General features: G+C 45.2%; 7 protein-coding genes across 8 annotated transcripts in view; 4 read left to right on the forward strand and 3 right to left on the reverse strand.

The window, feature by feature from the left end:
- Window positions 1-1129: 1129 nt before the first annotated feature.
- On the reverse strand, window positions 1130-2396 carry LOC126558237 (E3 ubiquitin-protein ligase RNF220). Its single transcript, XM_050214207.1, has 2 exons — window positions 2001-2396; window positions 1130-1928 (listed from the first exon to the last, which is right to left on the reverse strand). Exons 1-2 carry the CDS (start codon window positions 2388-2390, stop codon window positions 1131-1133), a joined length of 1188 nt encoding a protein of 395 aa, XP_050070164.1. The 5' UTR covers window positions 2391-2396; the 3' UTR covers window position 1130.
- A 541-nt stretch (window positions 2397-2937) lies between these two features.
- On the forward strand, window positions 2938-5472 carry LOC126566578 (augmin complex subunit dgt6). Its single transcript, XM_050223274.1, has 2 exons — window positions 2938-5213; window positions 5284-5472. The coding sequence occupies exons 1-2, from the start codon at window positions 2970-2972 to the stop codon at window positions 5470-5472; spliced, it is 2433 nt and encodes an 810-aa protein (XP_050079231.1). The 5' UTR covers window positions 2938-2969.
- A 1628-nt stretch (window positions 5473-7100) lies between these two features.
- LOC126557718 (regulator of chromosome condensation) lies at window positions 7101-10630 on the reverse strand. The gene is made up of 4 exons (XM_050213586.1): window positions 10530-10630; window positions 10027-10400; window positions 7506-8318; window positions 7101-7415 (listed from the first exon to the last, which is right to left on the reverse strand). Exons 1-4 carry the CDS (start codon window positions 10606-10608, stop codon window positions 7101-7103), a joined length of 1581 nt encoding a protein of 526 aa, XP_050069543.1. The 5' UTR covers window positions 10609-10630.
- Window positions 10631-11389: 759 nt separating this feature from the next.
- LOC126559125 (RNA-binding protein 48) lies at window positions 11390-11991 on the forward strand. Its single transcript, XM_050215239.1, has one exon. The coding sequence runs from the start codon at window positions 11395-11397 to the stop codon at window positions 11989-11991; it is 597 nt and encodes a 198-aa protein (XP_050071196.1). The 5' UTR covers window positions 11390-11394.
- Window positions 11992-12105: 114 nt separating this feature from the next.
- Window positions 12106-14411, forward strand: LOC126566593 (mitosis initiation protein fs(1)Ya). The gene is made up of 3 exons (XM_050223275.1): window positions 12106-12123; window positions 12198-12428; window positions 12507-14411. The coding sequence occupies exons 1-3, from the start codon at window positions 12106-12108 to the stop codon at window positions 14409-14411; spliced, it is 2154 nt and encodes a 717-aa protein (XP_050079232.1).
- Window positions 14412-14631: 220 nt separating this feature from the next.
- Window positions 14632-22829, forward strand: part of LOC126558283 (serine protease snake-like) — a 483926-nt gene continuing 475728 nt past the window's right edge. The window contains exon 1 of the mRNA XM_050214273.1: window positions 14632-14641. The gene's annotated coding sequence lies outside the window, so the exon portion shown is untranslated. The remainder of the gene's footprint in view (window positions 14642-22829) is intronic.
- On the reverse strand, window positions 15794-17546 carry LOC126558848 (basic helix-loop-helix transcription factor amos). Of its 2 annotated transcripts, none has more exons than XM_050214927.1 (5): window positions 17485-17546; window positions 16969-17189; window positions 16308-16452; window positions 16003-16211; window positions 15794-15927 (listed from the first exon to the last, which is right to left on the reverse strand). In XM_050214927.1, exons 1-5 carry the CDS (start codon window positions 17538-17540, stop codon window positions 15794-15796), a joined length of 765 nt encoding a protein of 254 aa, XP_050070884.1. In that variant the 5' UTR covers window positions 17541-17546. The 2 variants fall into 2 exon arrangements, with proteins under 2 accessions (XP_050070884.1, XP_050070882.1); XM_050214925.1 differs by having other exon boundaries at window positions 16003-16214.

Genomic DNA, 22829 nt, shown 5'->3' on the forward strand with positions numbered 1-22829 from the left:
CTAGGAATCCACCTGATAATCAAAGCAGTACGCGAACTGGAACGAAACTTGATCATCAGCTTCCAGTAGGATGATTCAACATGCATCCCAGTTTAAAACCGGAAATACCCAGCAGTGTAGATGACCGTCCCTCTGTAAGAGCCCTCTCCAAAAGGGGCGGGGTCTCGTCGAAATTTCCAAAGGGCTTGTGGGAAATCCGAGACCGGAAGTGCTCTTCCAACATCTAACGTAATCGCGAATAAAGACAAACATTGCGACGCAGTTCCGACATTGATGGAGCATCCTGCCCATAGACGGGTCCAATAAAAATGCATTGTTTTCTCCTTCTCTTGGGTCCTACGGAACCGTTGGTACTCCGGCTTGATTGTTTTTGCATCGATTGATTGTGGCTGAGGTCAGCTGAGAGTCTCTTCGATCGGCAACGTCTCACGAGGTTGTAGAGCCAAAGATGACGAAGGCGGCCAAGTTAGCCAGCAAAGCAGTTCTAATGACAAGAACAACTCTCTTTTAATCTATACCTACCTGTTCGAGATGTGTGATTTCGGAAACCGTCACAAGCATATAATGAACACTGAACTCCTGGGAGCTGTTGGGTCGTTAGTTATTCAACTCGTTATTATTCATTCAGTCATTCGAGTGTTAAACTGAAACATTATTTAATGACTTTCGTTCATCCAGAATACTGTAAATAGGGAATTATATGAAATATAAAAAGAAGGATAATATTGTGTGCACACTAAAACGGAATGTTCGTTAAAAAAGGGTTAAAGTCAGGACTAATTGCAAGCTTTTAAACGTTACGCCGAATAATTTCGCTTGTCTAAATTATTTGCGAGTTGGCGAGTCACGGTTTGTCGTTAGTATAGTTTGCCTGCCTATTGTATTATGTGCTTCGCTTATTGTCTGATTTCATTGTCAGTGTGGTTTTGGTTCATTCTGTTTGGTGAAACCATCTAACATACTTATTGCTCATCCAAGCCTATCGCCGTTGTTCCCGAAGAAGGGCGCGCTCTGATGGTGGTTACCTTATGGGTTACCCTGTATCATTTTACTGCCTTTTTTAATTGTTCCGCCTTCCTTTGTCCTTTCTCTTGCCCATTTTGACTAGCAAATGGGTATGCAGGAAATTATTAAAGATAAATCCTCCGAAGATCAGTCGGCGACGTGATCATACTGCACTGCGGGCATAGCTTCTTCGCTCCGAGCGTGTGCAGCCAACATTCTTCGCAGTAAACGTGCCAACAGCAAACCGATACAATGGGTTTTCGAAAATCATCCATGCAGATGAGACACTTGGGTCGATTACGTATGTACCCTTCGTATTCGCGAACTTTGGCCTTCAAAGATTCAACGAGGCGACTTTCCGTACCCGAACTGCCCGCTTCCACCTCACCACCACCAGTAACACCTCCACCACTACCACCAGTACCAGTACCACCTCCACCACCACTACCAACCAATGTCGGTGGTTTGACCGTTTGTGGATCGTTGGCAATTAGTAGCTCTCGCAGCGCACTGCTACCGGGTGCACTGCGCCCTGTTACAATTACATCCCGCTCCGAGTACTGTGGTGGTCCGTATACCTGGCTTTCATCGCCATCCACGTTCAGCTCGTCGTCCGTATCGTCCGCGTTGGTAATGCGTACACCGAGCCCGCCAAGTGTGCCCGCCCCTAGCAAGCCCGTTGCCCGCACTCGCTTCTGTCCAGCCCACTCGTACACATCGAACGACTCACCCTCAACGTCAATGCTGGCATCATCATCATCGTCGTCATCTTCCTCACTCCCGTTGTTCGCTGGGTTGGCGCCATTTCGTTGGGATTCGGATTTTCGCAGACAAGCCTCGACATGCAGCGTAATATCGTCCAGGGTAACTTTGTTGCAGATGGGACACACATTATCCTCTGGTTTACGTTTTCTTGATTTGAGCTGTAAAAAAATAGTGTCAAAAAATGATAATGACTATAATTTCCGGCCCACAGCATTTTGTACGTTTCTTACCTTCAATCTTGCTTGTCGATTGTTTTTGATCTTCTGATACGTTCCCCAGCATTCATCCGGACCGATAGAACTAGTCACATTCTCCTCACTGTTGTGGCCATTCGATCGAGACGCGGCCGTGCTGCTGTTGCCGCTGCCACTATGACTAGGTCCTTCTCCATTGCTGTAGCTTGGTCCGGCTGTGTTCGTTCCATCCTCCAAACCACCACCGTAAGGAAGCTGTTTCTTCGGCTTCAGGATACGCTCCAAACGGTCTACCTCGACCGCAAAATGATGATCTATTTCGTGCACCCGGAGCGTTACTCCACAGATAGGACAACACATCGGACTGGTTCTGCCTTTACGCTGACGAAAACCACGACCTGAATGTTCCGACTCGTCGACTTCCATCACTGGTACACCGTGGTTCTACTGACCCGTGCGCGACAACATGACTGATGAGTATGAGGGACCTTTTACCAGCAAAAAAGCAACGCTTTTGTGTTGCTCTCGAAATTCGATACACCTTTTTCCCTGTCCTTCGATGCGTAACATACAATTGTTTACATCGGCAAATCGGACATTTCGTCGATGAAATTTGTTTTCTTTTTCTTGCCGACGACTCCACAAATGGTAAACTTCATTTTGCACTGGTTGCAGGGTTGCCAGTTTCAAACTTTCGTTAAATTCCTAGAACCCTGTTGATGAGCGAAGGTCTGCACTAACACTCCTCAATATATTTTTTTATCACGAAGTCGTTATAAAGACGTTAAAAGCTGAAATCACATTTCTAAAATTGTTGGCAGTTTCACATCAATATCAACAGTTTGATATTTCCCGTGGCCCCTAATAATAGAAAGAAAAAACAAACAAACACCCTGTACAAAAAGCGCACCCACATTGCTCCACACGCGCTGGCAACACTGACATCATCAAACTCAACGTCTTTTTGCAAAATGATAGTTGCCCACGGTATCGAACGCAAAACAAATGCCTACCACCTGTGATGTGAAAAAAGTGATCAAACCTACCCGAAAATCGTCCCGTCTTTCACGGAAACGTTTATCGCTGCGGCCCACCACCGGCCGAGTACGGTCCCGGTTCATCATGAGCAAAAAACCGTCGGTAAAGCGTACCAACAGCCAACTATCCGTGGCACAAAATGCAACCGGTGCGCCGATCAGCCGCTGCGAGGAACAGCTCGATGCAACCATTTATCGGTGCCTGCACGCACTGACCAAGCGCCACCAGCCATCGGACGAGTTTCGGGCCCAGTTTTGTCGCGGTGCATTCCTCAAACCGAACACGAAAGCTTTCATCCAGGTGATGCACTTCCTGCTCAATGTGTACGACGCACGCGAGTTTCGCAAGCGCTTCTACTGGCCCATCTACGACAAGGGTGCTGAAAATGCGTTCCGTACATCGACGGTCGAGTACGTGAACCATCTGATCGAGCGTGGCAAATTGGTGGGCATGGAAAAGATTAAAGCGCATGTGGTCGTTCTGCCGGGTGGTGCCAAGTTTATGAAGTTTCTGCTCACCTTGATACGGTTCGTGCTGCAGGAGGAGTTGCGCCGAGCAAAGGCGGGAGCCGGAAATAGTGAGCCCATCACAAAAACTCGCATCGCTCAAATGATCGCTTCACACAAACGGTTGGTTGAGGTGGGTGATCGCATTAGTGGCACCATCCAGGAGGACATTAGCGTACTGACGGAAAAGACCCGGAAGATAGAAACACTCATCGAAACGATCCTCCGGCCCAGCGAGGTGGCGAAACAGATGAACTACGAAAAGCTGATACAGATGTGGACGATCCTGATAAACACACAGTTCAGGGAACAGCAAAAGATAAGACAACGCATGCAAACCATTGCCAACGAGTTTGATCGCGTGATTGAGAAGACCGAGAGCAAATTGAAAGGAAACGAGCTATCGTTACCCTTTACGCAGGACGAGCTGAAGGACTGTCTCGGGAGTTATAGTTGTCAACCGGGTACGGAACTCCATCAGCTTACGCAGGAAATTTTCGATCCCAATGGTAAGCTGAATGCGATCAAGCTGCTTCAGCTGTTCGAGAAGCTGTTGCCCAATGTGGAGCGTCTTTTTACTGGCTTTTGTATGAAAAACCCGGAACTGATGAAGTACGAGAATAAGGAATTGTCGAAGGTGGCGGTTAAATGTGATGATCTTCGGCAGCAGTTGGATGTGCTGCAGCGAAGCTTACCTATGCTGGATGAATGTTTACTGCGCGATCTTCCCGCCAATGGCGATGGCAGTCCCGAACCTCTGGGCAAGGATAATTTTGCCATCAAGAACAAACTCTTCTGCACGCCACCGATCGTGATGGATTTTGAAGCACAGGTGGATGATTTCCACACGACCGGTCATCCGGTAGGAGCCAATGGAAGAAGCAGTCACCGGTTGGCACTGTTGAACAAGGAGGATGTACATGCGATGAATGCTCGGATGAAGCTTCTGTCGGTCAGCACCTATCAGCCACGCAGTCCAAAGCCACCCCAACGATATCAAAAACTCTCAGCCGACCAACAACTGCATCGGCAGCAATCGAATCAGGAAACGATGTTTGCTGTCCCACGTCTGGCACGCAAAGAAAAGCTGAATCCACTCACCATGCTGAACCGTATCAAGGCACAGAGTCAAAAGCAAAATGGCTTGTCCCGATCGAACGATGGAGCACGAGTGAACAATACGATGAACATATCCACCCTCAGCGAAATTACGCTACGGCCCGAGTTTTCATCCACCCTTCTGGGGACACCGGAGAAAGCAGGCCCGCCAGCAGGGGGAAACAACCCGGTATCGAATTACCAAGAGGACCAAGAGAAGAAACCGACCTCGGTACAGTCTTTACAGGTTCCTCCGGTACAGTCACATCATGTGCAGATGAAGCGGGTAATCAGTTCGCCGAACGTACATTCCAGCCCTCGGTTGATGGCAATCTATGCCGGCTCGAATACTCCCAAATCGGTACACTCGCCGAACACGTTGCTCGCTGCATCCGGTGGTAGAAGATCCTCGATGAAACGTAGCTCACTGATCGAGAACGAATCGACGGTACATACTTCACCGTCGGGGAGGTTGGAATCGTTGGTGAAGCATGACGAGCTGCCGCAACGTTGTTCGTTACCGTTGACGCTCGATTTGGAGAAGGACCCGATAAGCAACCGGGACCAGTCTGGGGACATGTCAGATGATAAAACACTCAAACCGGAGGTAGTGCGATGAATGCTGGTGATGCTATTTAAATACGATTGATTTATCTTGCCTTTTTGTGTCTCCACAGAGCGGCGATGGCGTAATGGAGGATCTCTCTAGCACATTGCTTGCGACAAGTGCCGATAATCAGATGAATGGTGCTAAAACTGAAGCGAATCATAAAACGAACAGCATAAACGTATTACAGCACGTAGAAGAGTTGGATAATGATAATCTGTTTAATATTAGCGATGGAATAGTGACGGATTTTGAATGATCCGTTTCGGTTTGTTTTATCAGTCTCGCCTAGTAAACGAATTCCAATAATGATACTCGAATAAGCGGAATAGTAGTTTGTTACGGTTGCGCTGGTTTTAAATCACTTATCACGCCATTGTGTATTATATGCTACATATTTAGTAGCTCGCTTCATTGAAAATGGCTTTAAATCACGCATTTTTTTTATCTGTCACGTTGAATCACATTAGCAAACTGAAGGATATAAATAAACTAATTAGTATTATTCGAAAAGAAAAGAAAAACTTACATTATTGTAACTATTTTTTGTTATAAGGACTCTACGCACGTGGTACTGTTGAAAGGTGCTCGTCAGTGGCCCGCTCGGCACGAGGCGTAGAGAAGCTAACCGGCTAGCTCAAACTTGGTCGTAGATCGGATGCTGCCGTGGATGGAGGTCTGCAGCCCTAGACCGTGTTGCCTGGAAACGTTTTGCCGACCTGGCCTTGTCTACGCGACGATTCCTCATTTTTCCCAGTTTCATGTTTGCTCGTACTGATTTTATCATAAGTTGGCTTCATAATTATATTAAGAAAGCTTTACTATTTGCTTTGCTTTACGTCCTCTGTCACAAGCGAAAGGATGTTCTCCAAAACAGGACAAATGTTGACGGAGAAGCGAAATCGATTGGTTGAATCTGAAATTAAATAGCCCTAGTAGACTTCGAGGCAATTCGGTGTAACCGTCAGTTGATTCGGCCTTTTTGGTATGATGTTGTGGTGTGTATATGAGTCTACGAGAAAGGCTTCCGAGCATTCAATACCACTTTCTTTATTCTTTTTCGATCCACCAAACTACCGATCATCATTCCATACAAAAAGAAACCCCACAAAACCATTCACTTATTTTGTATCAAAATCATTTATTCAAGTTTTATTTCATTCGCTTCTTTACTCAGTCAATTTTCCACAATACACTGTGCTCCGGGGTGTTTTTCCACATCCGGACACAATTGAAGAGAAAAACAAAAAACATTCCTACTTATCAACAAGAATTGCTTAAAAAATATGCCTAACTGTGCAGACCGGCTAGAGGTGGCATACATTCTTCAAGTTATACGCGTGCGTTTCCATGTCTTTTGCCACTTAAAATAGCACAATGTGTCATCACCGTCATCTGTGAACTGGGTCTGGGTGGGGAGTTGGAAGGAACTTCCTTAAACAACACAATACTACAGCAGTACTACTCCCATGGAGTAAACAGAACGAAAGGAAAAAAAACGTATAATGAGGGCATACGAATGAGTCCTCAAAAGTGTCCTGCTCTTATCGAAAGCTAATCGATATACTGGGAATTGATAGATGGAAAATTTTCAACAAAAGTGCAAACACAATGATGCTAAACGTAAAACATAAAGAACAAAAAAGATAGTGAAAGGAAGAAAAACGAAACAGAGACACAATGATAAGCTCCTCTTAGCATTAAAAAAAACATGATTTGATAAATATAGCACGGCACACGGAAAGAGGACTTTTATGATGTTTAGTTTTTCTGTTGTCAGCGCGCCTACCTAATGAAACTAAAGGACCACATATCGCTACTCAGGGAAAGTAGGATTTAATTTACACTAAGCCATTTTCTTTTCTACTGAAAGAAATAGGACAATTTTCATTGAATTTTCCGTTTCCTACCACCACCGCTCGCTGTTGCTTTAGCAGGGGCCGGTTTTTCCTTTCCAGCAGTCGTAGTACCACCCGGGACGTCCGTTTCTACGCCACCATTCGTTGTTGGTTCACTGTCGTCGGTACTACTCTTCGTCGTCGTCGTCGTCGTCACCGTGGCCGTTTCATCGCCATCACCATCACCGTTTGTGGTTTCGGAATGTTTCGCCAGACCATTTGCAGCCACCTCCGTTGTACTTGCGGATTCTGTTTTGGCCTTCTTGGTAGCTGCCACCTTCGTTGGTGCCTTTTCCGTTACGGTCTGTGCGTAAAAAGGTAGCAGCAAAGAGGGTGAAAAAATAAATATTCCAACCTGATCAACATCATAACATCATTCAACCAATCAACTTACCGGCGTTTCCTGCACAAGGAATAAGCTGTGCTGTCCACCACTGGATGCACGCAGGATCACTTTACCTGCCACCTGTTTGCTGGTGATCAGTACCGGTTTGGATTCATCCGTCTCCAATCCCGTCCCCAGTTGCAAACTGGAACCCATACCCCACGCGTACAGCTCACCCTTGTCCGTGACGGCGAACGAGGTACTTTCGCCGCAGCACACACTGACCACCTTCCGATCGCCGAGCACTGCCACCGGTTGAAGCGTTTTCGCATCGTCCTTTACGTCGTCCCCAAGTCCCAGCCGGCCGTACTCTTTACGCCCGATCGCATACACCTTGTGGTCCGTCCTTAATACCAGTGTGTGATGTTGTCCGCCCGCAATCTGTAACACCTCGTCGAAACTCGTCGGTTCCGGTACGAATACGGGCTTTACGACGTTCTCGCTCGGGTTCGGTATGCCGAGCTGACAGTAGTTGTTTAGTCCGAACGCAAATATTCGCCCCGTTTGATGGTCCTTGTAAAAGGTGCAGTACGTAGTGGCCCAGATCGCATCGGCCACAATTATTTTGCCACGCCGCGTTACTATACCCGGCTGAAGTAGCTGTGTTTTGCCGCGACGAGATTCTCCCGATGCTGCCCGGATTGATACGCGACCAAGTTGCCCTTGTTCTGCGCAACCCACCGTGTAGATGTGGCCGATGTCGGACAGCAGCACGAGATGATCACAGCCGGATGCGATGTCAACCCACCGATTACCGGGCAATACTTCGATTGGTAACCGTTTGTTGCCTTCGAGCGTAAGGCCCATGTTTCCGTGCGAATCCTTGTGAAGAAGAAACGACACATTAGTAGTGGAACAGGGGGACGTTCCTCGTACTACAGTGAACTTTTCATCTCTCTAATCTGCAATCTCTCTAATTCACATATGATGTTTCCATGGTGTTATTCTCTTATCTGCTATTGTTTACGGAGTTTCTAATAGCAACTGACAGATATATGAGCTTACTACGTATGTTACAACCCTGAATCTTCAATTTTCTTCAAGCTGTAGTTAGAACCTTTACAAAAGTTATAAAGAAAATATAAAAAAAAATGAAGAAAATAGTAAGATAATGAAACAATCGCTCAATTGTGATTGATGAACTGTGAAGAAATCTGGGTACAATTAATTTACAGCGAAGATTTGCTGCGTTCTGTTTCCTGGATCAAGTAGCCATGAAATCGTCATCTCTTAAAATTCTCTCCAAACTGAAAATCCTCTTCTTCGGCAGTGCAGATGAATTGCTGATTAGAGAATGAATTCACTGTAATTGGTTGATCGCAAGAGCACCAGTTTGATCAATTAGCAAGGGATCAAACTGTAAAAACAAGATTTTTTTTTAGATTTCTGGCAAATACTTTATTCTTTTGTGTATCTCTCGCTCAATTCGTATTCCACTTACGCGATCAGGAAGCGTGAATAACCGATCAACAACCATGTGTGCATAGGGAAGCAAAGAAGGACGGGCTAGTGATAGATTAGTCTGAATTGAGTTCTACTCCGGAGGGAGATATAAATCCTAACGGACATACTTCCCTCGGCGATAGTAGCTCGCATATTTGACTTAAATGGCTGGCAATCCGCTGTTTTCAATCAGTGCCCGGCCGTATCATAAAGACAATTCATCTCCAGTCAACGAACCGGACACCGCGTCATCGACAACTGATGTATTGCTGGTAGCGAACGCCCTTTTCAAAGAGCTGCCTTGCTGAGGCATATTCGCATGCCTTATCTCAGACCTTCCCGAAGCAAACAAACCAGAGTAACCAGGTACTCGTACGGGTGCTCCAAGTGCGAGATTACCACTAGCCTGGATTCATATGCCCCCACACACACATACACATGGTGTGACGATATATCCTGACGCGATCTTGTGTTTGCCGTGAAGAACGATGTTTTTCTCGAGAGGATTACTACGAACACATCAGCAACAAGCACATTGCTTTTTGCACCTTTCGTTTAGGATAGAGGATATAAGGAAGGAGACAAAATTCCCAACAAAGAATGCTATGACCGTCGATGGCGAGGGGAGGATTTAAAGGTCTAGGGTTATTTCCATGAAGACAGAAGTTATTCTCTCGCCGTTTGTCCCTTTCTCTCCTTCATTGCTGCACGGACCAGTGGCTGTGGGAACAATTAGGCGGGTAGAACAGAATGGTAGCCTAATTTGGAACAGGAATAAGGAAACTTTAAATTTTCCCCTCGTCTTACCGGCGTACCCGTCTGTTGTCAGCTGTCGTTTCGACGCTGATGCCCTTCGCATTGCATGCAGTAACCGAAAAAAACCGTACCCGTAATAATAGTAATAAACAGCACCTGGGAATTCTACGCCGCAGGTAAGACTTCGCGAGTGATCATGGGAAACGTGGATCTCGCACGGTGTGGAAGATAAATTTGGCGGGAAAACCGATAGACGCTGCGCCGGTACCCCCCTATCCATGCATTTGGAAAAGTATACGGTTTTTTTCGCGTCTAATCGATTTCAACTTACCCGGAATGAGCCCCAGGCATACACGCGCCCATCGTTCAGCAGACAGGCGGAATGCGAATCGCCGGCCGAAATTTTAACGCACAGTCCAGGCAGCTCGATCAACTTGGGCTCAAACTCGGACCCTTCTTGGGAGGTGTCCCGGCCAAGCGCACCTTCATCGTTGCAACCGAACGAATACACTGTGCCGTGCCGCGTGAGACACAGATTGTGCATACCACCGGCCGAAATTTGTACCACATCCGACAAGCCTTCGACGAGGGCGGGCCGCGTCTTCTCCATCACGTCCTCTCCCATGCCTAGCTGACCCATCTCGCCCTGCCCGCACGCTAACACATTGCCCGAAAGCTTCGGCAGTGTTGTGAGCGGAATTTCGACTGAAAGTAAAAACAGAAGAATAACAAAGGATGATGAAATCACAAGCACTCTGGTTAATGACGCCGCACTCCCAGAGGCTGAAGGCTAAATTTAGCCAATACTGCACGAAAAGATAAGAGCAAACTTACGCCTCTTGGTTCGCTGCATTTTGGCAGCCGGGCCATCACCTTCCGCCGGCGCCTCCTTTCTCGGTCGACCGCGTCCCATCGTTTATGCGGCGCTACAAGACAAAACAATCGAAATGAACATTGCTTTTCACCGCGTTTGTGACTTCAGCGAGCGAACGGCGCCACGCCGTATTTCATTTTGCACTTTGAGGTTAGGTTTTGTGCATACTCCGCAGCACGATCACACACACCCGCTAACTACAACTCACCGCGGTCTCACACTTCGGCCGTTTTGTTTCAAACGTCCCTATCGACAGAAAGGACACCGATTCCTACGAGGAATGAATTTGCTTTAACGATTATTCTGTACTGCGGCACCACTTTTGTACATCTCCTCAGGTAGCGGAGAGAAAATGTACGACCCTTCCGGTACCTACGAAGAATGGAAAAGGATGAAACATTCTGTGCAGCAGCTTTGCGCTGGTATGCAGCAAATGTACCCGGTTGACAGTTGCCGAGCAACGCGAACGCTTCACGAAACGCTTCACGGATGGTACTGTGACTGAAATGGACGTTAATTGCAGTGTTCCAGCCAATTTGATCGTGCGTGATCGGATAACAATTGAAGTTGTAAAGTGATTTGATAAAAATAATAGCGAAATTTAGTTGAGAAAGCTTAAATAAATTAATTCTTTCAGCAATTGGCTGTAAAACAAAACGATGCATTCAAAAAGGCCTTTTGTAAACGGCTTTTTTTCAAAGCAATTTTGACATATCGTGCTGTATTTCAAAACGTAAACAAACTACAAATTACTGCACATAACATCTGCCGCTGTTCACAAAACTTGCTCAACTCGCTCCAAAATATTTTTATATTGAAACTAGCATGAACGGCGATTCGAAACAACTAAACGCAACATCCGACACTCACCACCTACGCCACCGGTATTGCCAAAATCGTCCCCTGTATCGCCGCTCGCGTCAGCTAACAGCCGTGCGTGTTTACTCCGTAGCGAACGAATCGCGCCATTTACTTGTGTTCGGTGTTCCCCAAATTAATCTGCTTCGTGAGCTACGCCAAGAGTTGGTCCGGTTCGGTGCGCTCGAATCGATCTCCAATATCACCGACGGTTGGCAACGGGACCATGATGGTTCGGACGAACTAATGCTGGAACCGTTCACGGATGTGTTTCATGTGTGTTTTGCAAAGCTCGAGAAAGCCCGGCAAGCAAAGAAACTGCTTGATGCACGTAATTTTTACGGTGGAATACTGCACATTTCTTACGCACCGGAAAGGGAAAGTGTGCAGGAGGTAAGGGCCAAACTGAACCAGCGACGGGCCGAGGTACGGTATCGAACGAAACTCGACGCACAGCACCATCGTCAACGACGGAAACCGGCGATCCGTCCTGGTGTGGGTGTGAACAAGGGAATAGAAGCGAACCAGCCCACAACCACCACGAAGACTAATAAGAAAGGATGATGAGTTTGGCACACTGTAGTAGTAGTGGTTGAGCTGTCAGGACATCCATCATCTTTTCTAGGAGGAGTAGTCATTGCTGTTTGTTGAAAGCCGTGCGTAGGCGAGGAATAGAACATGATCATACCGAAAGAGGTAAGTTTAAAGGAAGATCAATCTTGAATATTTCCTATTCAATCCACCATTTAAAAAATCAATTGCTTTTCCTTCTTAATCAGGTGCAGTGCCGAAGCTGTCTTCAGGTCTTCTGCTGCGCCAAGTGCCGACAGAAGCACGAAGATAAGTACCATCAGGAAGACGCCATGTTGCGCAAAATTTGCTACATCTGCAACGATAGACCGTTTCCATTCCGACGGGACACTAAAATCACTCCGAACAATTTACTCATCGTGCACATATTAAAGGAACATCTGCCACTGCAATGCAATCGATGCAGAACAGTAAGTGGCGCTTTTTTTCGTTTGACATGCTTCAATCAGGCCGATATACCTAAAATGTGGGGTTTTTCTTTCTTATAGTCTTTTTACTCGGTAAAAGATTTTCAAAATGCAAACAAATGTTTCATGTTCTGTGACAATTCCGAAAAAGAAGGTGAGTGTCATCTGGAACAGAGTCGTTCGGTCGCTTCCGTGCCATTGCCAACGATTGACGATGAAAATAAAGAAAACAGCCCCATCGAGCTCCCATCGGCTGATCGTGTGGATGCTGAGGCAATTCGTGCCCGTAGAAAAAGTAGTCTTATAACGGGCGATATGCAACCGTTTGCCGAGGCGGAAAATAAGATTGACGAAGTGGACGAAGCGTTGCTGACACCGTTGACGAAGATAAATTTGCGCTGGAAGCGGAAAAGTCGACAAAGCTTCGAAAGCATGCTGTCCATGTCGGACAACACGTCGGAGGTGAACGGATCCGGGATGCTTCGGATCGATGGTGTTGGGGCCGGACCGCGGAAGTTGGTCCGTACCACCTCCACGCCGATGTACCAGTGGCAGCTGATGCCACCTGGACTGAAGCAACCGAACGAATCGTACTCGGCCACGATGGGTCAGATGTCGAGCATCCACTGCAGCAGTAGTGGTAGTGAAACGGACAGTCGCACGGAAGATCTTGGCGGTTCGCCCCAGATGGTACCGAACGAGCTGGAAAAGGTGCGGGCAATTATTCGCAATCGCTCGAAAGCGGTCGCCACACCATTGCGTCAGGTGATGTCCAAGAGTATACAGCGCGCCATCGCACAGCATACCGGGGTGGGAAGCGTGTACTCGAAGATGCTGCAACCCGGCACACAGCGTAAGATGAGCTTCAACTCAACGATGAGCAGCGGGATGAACAGTATGCTTGTGTCGCCAGCAAAAGATCCACTGGATCTACGTACCACACCGACCCTGAAGCGTACCGGAAATCGTACGTCGGTACGATCGTTTCAAGCCGAACGGATGGTACGATCGGGTGATCCGGGTCGGGAAACGGTTCAGTTGGTGGTAATGGGTGAACCGGTTGGGACAAATTCCCTTCCAAAAAATCCCAACTCAACGGAAGGATCAGAATACTACGAAACGAATGGATTTGCTGAGCGAGAGAAGCAAGTCAGCGCGCTGGAAGTTCACACCGCCGACAGCTATCCGGTAACACCGAAAGCGAGCACCGGAACGGCACTGAAGAAAGTGAGTTCATTCCAAGCACTGCATGACATGCAAAAGAAGGAAGAATCCGGTGCACAAAACGATACAACCGAGGACATATGGGGCACACCTTGTGGAGCTTCCCCGCCGGCCCGCAGCTACAGCTGTTCGGCCGTTGGGCTAGGAGACACGTTTAAAGCATACGACGCATCGGTAGAGGAGACAGAGAATGAATCCGGCTCGGATGATGTGTTTTATCCGGTACCGGTAAAGGGACGTCCCAACATACGAGAAGGGAAGGGCTTTCACGAGGGTAAAGAAAAATCCGACAGATCAACTGGAATCACCGGCGGTAGTAAACTGTGGTCGATCGTTTCGAACGTAATCCGGCTAGCTTCACGCAGTGACATCCAGGAAGAACATGCTACGGTTGAACCGAGAGCGAGTGGTGGTTCCAATACGCACGGTGGTGGATTAATACAGCGTGCTGCCTCATTTGCGGATTATCTGAAGAATCGGTACACCCGTTCGGATGGGGGAATCGGGCGTACTTCGTCCTCCGGTTCGGAGGAGTATCGTATTTCGCACGGGAAAAAGCGTCGCCGTGTAGCGTCAACTTACTCGTGTTCGAATGTTCCGACAATGATTGCAACATCAGCAGTGCCGGGCACGACAAAGATACTGCACAGTCCGGTTGCGAAACGGAAGCGCATCCAGAGCAGGCAACCAATTCAACGGTTGCGCCACACGAGCAGTGAAAGCGCTAGTAGTGGAAATGGTGCGAGCGGACGATATGAATAGGGTTTACTAGAAGAGTTGGCATTGTTTATGTTTTTTTTATTTTTTATTTCTACAATGTCTAATATGTATAAAGAAGATTGTAAACTTTGTGCCATTAGATGGTAAACGGACGAAGAAAAAATATATTTTTTGGAAATATCTTAAAACATTCTTTGATCTCGTGTATTTAATTTGTACTGAACATTCATTGTCTCATGTGCTCCTAAGACATGCCCGACCTAATTTTCTAAGTTGCGTTAGGAGCAGTTTATTTATTAATAAATTCATCTACCGAGAACGGTTTAACGAGAATACAATGGCAAAGACGCTTGGATTTGTAATAAACACAAATAACTTTTGAATTGGGATATAGACATAAAATTTAACTCTGAGCTGGGTTCTGTCTGAGTGCCAAACTTTTAAAGCTAACACAAAACAGTTTACCGTACAAACCGTCAATGAATTCTGGACGCACCATAGGTTAAAAAACAGTAATATCATGTTGTAGTCTCTCACAGTTTGACGGTAGTGTTTACAAGCACGAAGAATTTCCCGTCGCCGGCGTACAGAAGGTAGTAGATGTCAGGTAACACAGAACACAAATCGTTCACCCACAGAATAAATAGAAGTGGCCCCAGATTGCTTCCTTGTGGAACCCCTGTGGTGCTGTTGAAAGGACGAGAGGTGTGTTTTTCCAAATTGAACGCGATATGTGCGGTTGACAAGGTATGAGCTCAAAAATGAACCCTAACACATGGAGCTTATGGAGTAGTATTTCTCTCACGAAATATTTGTTGAGGTGCAACGGCATAAAACCGTGATAGAAAGCTTGAATATTTGTAGAAGTTTTGGACAATAAGCATTTGCATAAGATTTAAAATCTAATTAAGGTATGCCGTCTGGACCTGGTTTGTTAGAGGTTTTAGTTTCGCCAATGCTGTTGTAACTGTATGTTCAATGAAGTTGCAGCAAGAGATGTTCCACGATATCACTACTATTTAGCGAATTAGATTTACTAAGCTCACGGAGGCTGGTCATGTCATGGGAATGGAACTGCATCACCCATTCCGTAAAGTCTTTTTAGGTCATCCACTTGGGCAGACGAGGCGCGATAGGTTGCGATATAGTATAAGCCGGTAAGCATTTAATTTAAGTTGTTTTAGTAGATTTATTTTCATGTGAAATTTGTAAAACCCTAGGCTGGGCCTCTCTTTATACGATTAAGAACTAGACAATACGATGGAGCAATGCTAATGCGAATAAATAGAGATGTGCAGAGTCCCAGATGGGTGGCAAATAGGGATTTACCCGGCACATGTACTCCCAAACTACGGCTACGAAACAAAACGGAAGACATAAAAATGTGCCAAAAATCGGACCAGAGGTTGGCAGTCTTTGGCAACTTAGATCAGATGCGGCGGTGGGCCACAGGCAAGACTTTCTGAGGAGCCAAGCGCCAGTGATGTGAGGATGGTACGTCGTCCCGGATGCACGCCAAGGTTTTCCCAGTTGATCCACGACAATCGTGCAGTTAAATCTGACCGTTATGGTGGACGAAAAAAAAACAGAGTTCAAAGGAATGGTACTTAAGGTGACTTGCCGCAGAACTTACCGCTCGTGTTCCAGTGTGCCCGATCGGCCTTAATTTCTCCCCGGAGACACTTTTCCACGTACGTCAGTGGATCGTAATCCGCTTCCAGGACTTCGCGCAGCAACGCAATGTAAGCAATCGCTAGCCGTAGTGTGTCGATCTTGCTGAGCCGTTTCTCGTACGGGAAGGTCGGCACATGAACGCGAAGCTCATCGAACGCCGAATTAATGCTGCTGTTGGAAGCCAAACGGATAGGAACTTACATTAGGGCAAATAATCTTTGGGGGTGGTTTTGATAATTATTTCGTTCGACGTTCGGTACATACCCATTCGGCGCGGAACGCATCATTCGTTTGCGCTCGCGAACATTCGTCTGCTGACGTTGTATTTTGTACGGTGGTGGGTTGTACGGATGATTTCCCATGGTCGTCGATAGGGATGGGCTGGGCGGTGTGGATGAGTCCAGACATTCTGGCAGAAGGCAGTATGAAAAAGTGTTACGTTAATCCACAGCACCATAGTGGAAGGCTCTTCCGGATCTTGGATTGGAGGTGTTGACTTAATGACTATCCTTACATTCGCAATTGAAAAGTTCAATCTAGTTGCACTTCAAGGTAAATTGCAAAATAAAATTAGCCGATAAAATTAGTTGCATCGGAGGTCTACCGGGCGCTGTGCGTGACTCCGTACGATAGTGTTTCGAGCCACTGCACAGAATGATAAGTGGTTTCATTACGTATGCTTCAGCGTTTTCTTCAATGCGGAAGAAAGACATCATCGTCAGGATGTAGACCAGATTACAGTAACCTTCTTCCTAACCGCTTGTCTGTGTTGGGTTCAATCGAACGGTTACGGTAGGCAGTGGGATTTAAAGCTTTCCAACACATTACGCAATGTAATTGCATTAAAACTGACCTCTTTTGAAGGACCAATGGAAATACTTATAGCTCTGAGGGCAATTTCCCGTACTTGATCCCGAACTCTTACCTGTATGGTGCAGATACTGATGCTGCATCTGTCGTATACTGTTGGGATTCAGTCTGAGGTTGGGTGCATTACCCGTGTGACTACTACTATGCCCAACACTGTTACTGCTGGCCGCACCATTCCCGTTCCCAGGTGCCGTGTTTAGCTGATGATGCTGCGCATAGACACACGACGGTAGATCGGCCATCAGCTCATCGTCAAAGCTGTGGAATCCGATGCCACTGTACGACGGGCCATTCGACGCATTGTACGTAAGCACATCCATTGCAGCAGTAGAAATAGAGAATCGAGTTGACCAGTTTAAGCACCACGAAGGAGTTAGGATCTATACTATCCAGACAGTGAAACAGGATTCACCGAAGCACACGCTCACAATTTTATGGGACACACGTTTTAATGGAACAAAAATTGTATCGGGCACTTTATCACGAAGAAATTTGGAACACAACAGATTTTATTGGAAGGGTAAAAATAGTTGCAACAGAAGCAAAGGATCACAGCAATAACGATGATAACCTCAGTGGTGGTGATGAGGAAGAATCCGGTAACTGAGAGCGACAAATTTTATCCATTGCCTGGTGAGAATTGCTTTAAAAGGACACAAACTTCCGGTTTGCACTGGTCCACTGGAGCGTTGCTATCCTTCCGACGGTAAAACGGAACTACAAAGGACATCCTCAACCTGCCAGTCTCTTATATAGGTTGACAAGGATGCTGGCAACGATGCCCTTCTATACGAAGCGAACTTTATTTGCGCATGTGCATTGTCGATGCGTTACTCCTCCCATCATCAAAAAGGGGGAAAAAAGGAGAAAATGCAATGGCCGCCGGTGTATAATGTACAGGCAGAGTATGGTTTGGAGAAAACTTAAGGAAAATTAAAGTGATACAGCCAAAAACCGTGCTTGAAAGACTATATCACTTTAAACTCTGCCATTTACTCTCATTTGCGTTTTATTAGTTTTATATTCCTTCGCTGTCCATAAACGCTACCACTCCCAACAGCGTGGCTTTGCTGTTTACATTTTCATTTTGAAATGAGCTTCAGTTCATATAATTTTGTCAATATTTTTCTTCAGCCCACAACCCGACGCACCATGAAACGTTCAATATTGATCATTTAATACAAATAACTCTGGTGCTGTGGTGCAATGTGTTATTTTCTATTGTCTCACCTCTGTTGATATTGATCCCAGCAAGAAAAGCAATTGTATAGTAGAAGGTGGCAAAAATAAGCAAGAAAATACTAATTGAAAAAAGTGTTTCCTTGAAGAATAAACACAAAACAAATATTATAAAAAAGTTTGGGAAGAAAAACAAAATCAAAAACGTTTACACCGTAACTATACATAAAAAAGACAAAAAATCAAGAAATAGCAGCAATTTTGTAAATTGTCAAAATTAAAAGAAACTTAAAAAAAAGTTTAACATTTGCATAAAGAGTTTATAATACAGCCAATTCTTTAATTAGAGAAACAAATACTTATTGAATAATTACAAAAATTAACCGACCACGACCGGGACGAGGCAAAAAAGAAAAAGGAAATGCTTTGAAAAATTTGTAAATTAGTTCAAGAAGAGTGAAGAATACGGCCCCGAACCGAAATACTTAAACTAAAATTGAACAAAAAAAACGAGAAATATGGTTACAAGAGTAAAGGTAAATATAATACTTTTGAACAAGAACATTTTTTAAATATATATTGTAACAGATTTTTAAGGAAATTTAAAAAGTTCATAAAAAATGAGAAGACGATCACTCGTTTTCTTGAAGTTTAAAAGAAGAAATGAAAAGACGCGAATATAACCTTAACGGAGTTGAGTAAAAAAGATCTTAAAAGATTAATTTAAATCAAAAGTTGTAAAATTGTGCTTACAATTTGATCTATTTTAGCAAATTATGTAAAAATACAAAGCAAAACTAGTTCAAGCTTTAAGTAGGCTTCAAAGCTACTTAGTGGTGACATTACCTCACTTTTAATAAGCGCTCTGATGTAGATTCCCCCGTTCTAGGAGAATTCCCTTTTGAATGAACATAATAAAGTCGAGAGTCTCTTAATTGTATCATTTGATGACTAAGAATCAAACCCGTAAAGAATGTAATTCCGATCCCGTTCTTCCACTAGCGCTCGAAAGGCGATCGATCGCTCGCAATATATGCGATCGTCGTCGGGAATCCCAGCAAAACAAACCACAAGTGTCGAGCCTTTTTTTCCAAACGAGCATACCAACCTTGTCCTGTTCCCGCGAAGATACCAACGCTTGTTTACCGTGCGGCAGCAGCGAAGCAGATTAACGCGTGCGTGCGGGTTGGCCCGCGCACCCAACGTTCGCGTCACCGTCGTGACGTCAGTAGTGCGCGCTGCGCTCAAAAGCTGGTTTAAAAGCGTTCGGGCCCACGGATCGTACGTTCAGTCGATCGGCGCACGTTTTGTCTGCCACCCAGCGCAACAAGAAGCGGCAGCATTCGCGACTGTGGCTCGAGTGTCCATCCACGGGCAGGTGCTTTGTTCTGTGCATAGCTTAAGCCCTTTCGTTTGCCTTGGTTCGTCGTAGTCCGGCAGTGGTGTAGGAGACGACAAGTGGAAAGTGAAGCGAAAAAAAAAACGTTTTTTTAAAGCATGAAACGTTCAGAAAGGAAAAGTGCGTTAAGTGTTTTTTGGCGACAAAAAGGCGTGAAGTGAAAAAAAGCCCCTTTCCCGCCAGCGAATGAATTCCTCAACGGTGTACTGTCGTGTATCGCAGATAAAAACCATCTCGTGATAACGGTGTCGTCTAAACTTTATATCTATTTGTTTTCGTATCAAGCGGTTAGTTAGTGTGGTTTGATGACAAGTGACCAGTTTTGTTGTAACCGACAAACGTGAGGAAGCTGGTGATAGACACCGCGCCCGTTAGTGCAGAAACCGTTGATAACGATTGATCAGCGATTGTTCGTGTAAGTGCACAAATACGACACGATAAACACAACACGTGTGTTTTAAATTTTGCAGCAATTGTTCTAGTTGAAGAGGTTGATAAAGAGGGTAATGTCTTTTGCACACTATATTTTTAAACAAAGTTCAGAAGCTGTGAAGATGATAATGTTGTGTGGCATGTGTTGTGGACTCAGTGTTTTGTTAAGTGTTTTCAAACAAATCGAGTTGTTTGTTATGGCTTGCGCGTGGTCTTTTAATAATTTCTTTCACTTTTATTAATATTTCACGGACAATGTTTCAAAACGTTTTTCTTTATAAAGACATGCTTCTTCTCAAGTTGTTCTGGCTGTCACTTTTACTATCTACAAACAAATTGTTTGTTCCAAATTAATTTATTCCTTTGAAATAGCCTTTTGTCTAGCCAAACACTAGCATAATTCCATTCATTTTTGCCGTTGGTCCAACAAGGCGCTTTGCAAAAATTAGCTTCTTCATAAATATGTATGGCCCAACAGCCGTTTCCTACCGAACCGTTCCACTTCGAACCGGAAAGATTGTACTTGAACCACCTCGCACGATGATCTCGATCATGACCAATCTTACCGATCACAGTCGTCGGAAACCGCTCACCGTAACCGTCGGCTAGCAGGACAGTTTCGTATTCGCGGTGCTCGGTAAAGTGGTATAATTATTGGATTAATAAAAGCTTATGCGGATTCACCGACAGGACGGAAGTGTTGGGTGCAGCAAACATTTGTGAATTGTGGGAAACTGTGGGGCCAATTTGAGTTCCATTACTTCAGGAAATGATCGCGACAGCAGCTGTACAGTTCCTGCTTGCTTTTGGCGCGTTTTGTTCTATTTTTGTCCGTTGTATTATTTAGATTGGGTTAACATTTTAGTCGAGAAATTGTCCTCAATTTTTTATTTTAATTTAAAAAAATTGTTTGTATATTTTACACTTGATTAATTTCTGATCAATCGCTGTTTAAATGTTGTGTATAAAAATCACCAGTACCATTTACGATAAAGGATTATTGATGGCCTAAAACTGCACACAATATCCTAATCACAACCTTCCGAACACCCTACCAAACCACATTTGAAGACAAAAGAAGAACATTTTCTTCGCCTCATTAGATATCCAGTTTCAAGCTTATGCTGACAACCATAAACCCACCCATCAGATCAGCGAGACCCAAAAATCAATAAACGAAGCAAGTGGAATAGCGCGCGAGCCATGCCACGTTTCGAAATTAGTTCACAATTTAAGTGGAGCTGGAAAGTGAGAGTGAGGGCTCGCCTATTAATGGTTGATCCGGAGATTGAAGGTTGATAGTGTGTTGTTGTCGGACGGGAAGGTCGTCTGCGATAGCTTTTTTTTTTGTTAGATGTAATCCCCCCAAAAAAGACTCTCATCCATAACAACTTGTTTTTTTTTTTAATGTTTGTCTGCAGAGGAAAGATGCACATCAGTCGTATCATCCGGCCGGGGGGAACGCGTGGACAAACAGTAGCATAACGCGACAACAACTCAATCAGCGTTGCCTTTCAACGATAACGAGAGCTTTAGCAGATCCGAAAAAAAAAACGTGGTACAATAATGTGTTTTTAGCGGCAAACATGACCATTACACATTTCAAGGTTTATCGTGCGTGTGTCGGCCCACCCGCATTACACTAAAAGATAAACAGAAAATCTGGAAGCAGCCACCCTGTTGGCGTTTCGTTTTCTTATGAAATAAAAGCACTCGTCGCGATTTTTACTTTCGCGAAATGCTTCTTAAGTCTAGGCAATGTCTTACCAAGAAAGGCTACTGTCCTGTAATTAACGAGCATCCAGATCTCTCGGCGAATCGAAACGCAATCGGGAATGGAAAATCGTGAACCATCTCACACTCACAGCCTTGTCCAAGTGCTTGCTGTTGGCCCTACTGGTCAGCTAAGGTATGCGCAGGTACTGGCAACCACTAGGTCAAGTACCCGGAGAAGGCTAGGCTTCATTTAAGCATCGTTATGCAATCTTGGGTAATTGTATGTCAAGCAGCACTAGCCTCCGAATGTGGCACTGTTGGTACCTGTGCCGGGGTGTAAAATTGTTTGCAATAGATAGATGACGATGATAGATCGTGTTCGGAAGATTGTGGATGCATGCTGCTGAAGGTTGTCCATTGTGAGGAACCTTTCAGTAGATATGCTAATGCGAAAGATTTTTTCGTTTAAAGTATACCATTAAGTTCCCTCTCAGAACTGCTAGAAGAAGTTGTAGTTAGGTGCGATCTTTTATAATATTTTAATACCCCATAATAACTTGTAAGCGCAGGAACAAGGGAATTAGGGTGTTGTTGTCCCCCGAAAGACTTCTTCGCTCCAGAAATATGATCTTTCGGCACGAACGTTAGCTAGTTTTATCATGTACTTCTTTTATCACTGGTCACATCTTGTGATCTTCGCTTATCACACCAGGCAGACTCTCGTTCGCGTTCGCTAGGGCTCGTTGTTAAACAATAAAAAATCTATATCGCTTACCCCTGCTGGAAACAGCTATCAGCCGCGAGCGTGCCCACGTGTTAATGCATCTCATTTCAGCGTGGCTCGGCAGATACATAAGCAGAGATGAGCAAGCACAATTGTGTTTCCACCGGCCGGGGCACGTAGATGGGAAATGGAAGAATGTTCACCTTTCCTCGTTAACAGCGAAAGTAAAAACGTTCTCCGTACACGGACACGGCCTTACTATGCCATTATCATCGCGATAATGGATGATCAGCATGATCGGCCATGTTCGATCCCGTTAGTGTAGGGTTTTATGCAAATTTGAAGCTTAACATTGATTTCTTCATCTGATTAGCAGATCCGTTGCTACATTTGCTCCAACATTACGCACGAAACAAAGGGGTGTGTGTAAAGGTGTAAGATGAAAGTTTTGCACAGTGTTTCATCA

The sequence above is a fragment of the Anopheles maculipalpis genome, chromosome 2RL (assembly GCF_943734695.1).
Source record: "Anopheles maculipalpis chromosome 2RL, idAnoMacuDA_375_x, whole genome shotgun sequence".
NCBI classification, from domain to species: domain Eukaryota; kingdom Metazoa; phylum Arthropoda; class Insecta; order Diptera; family Culicidae; genus Anopheles; species Anopheles maculipalpis.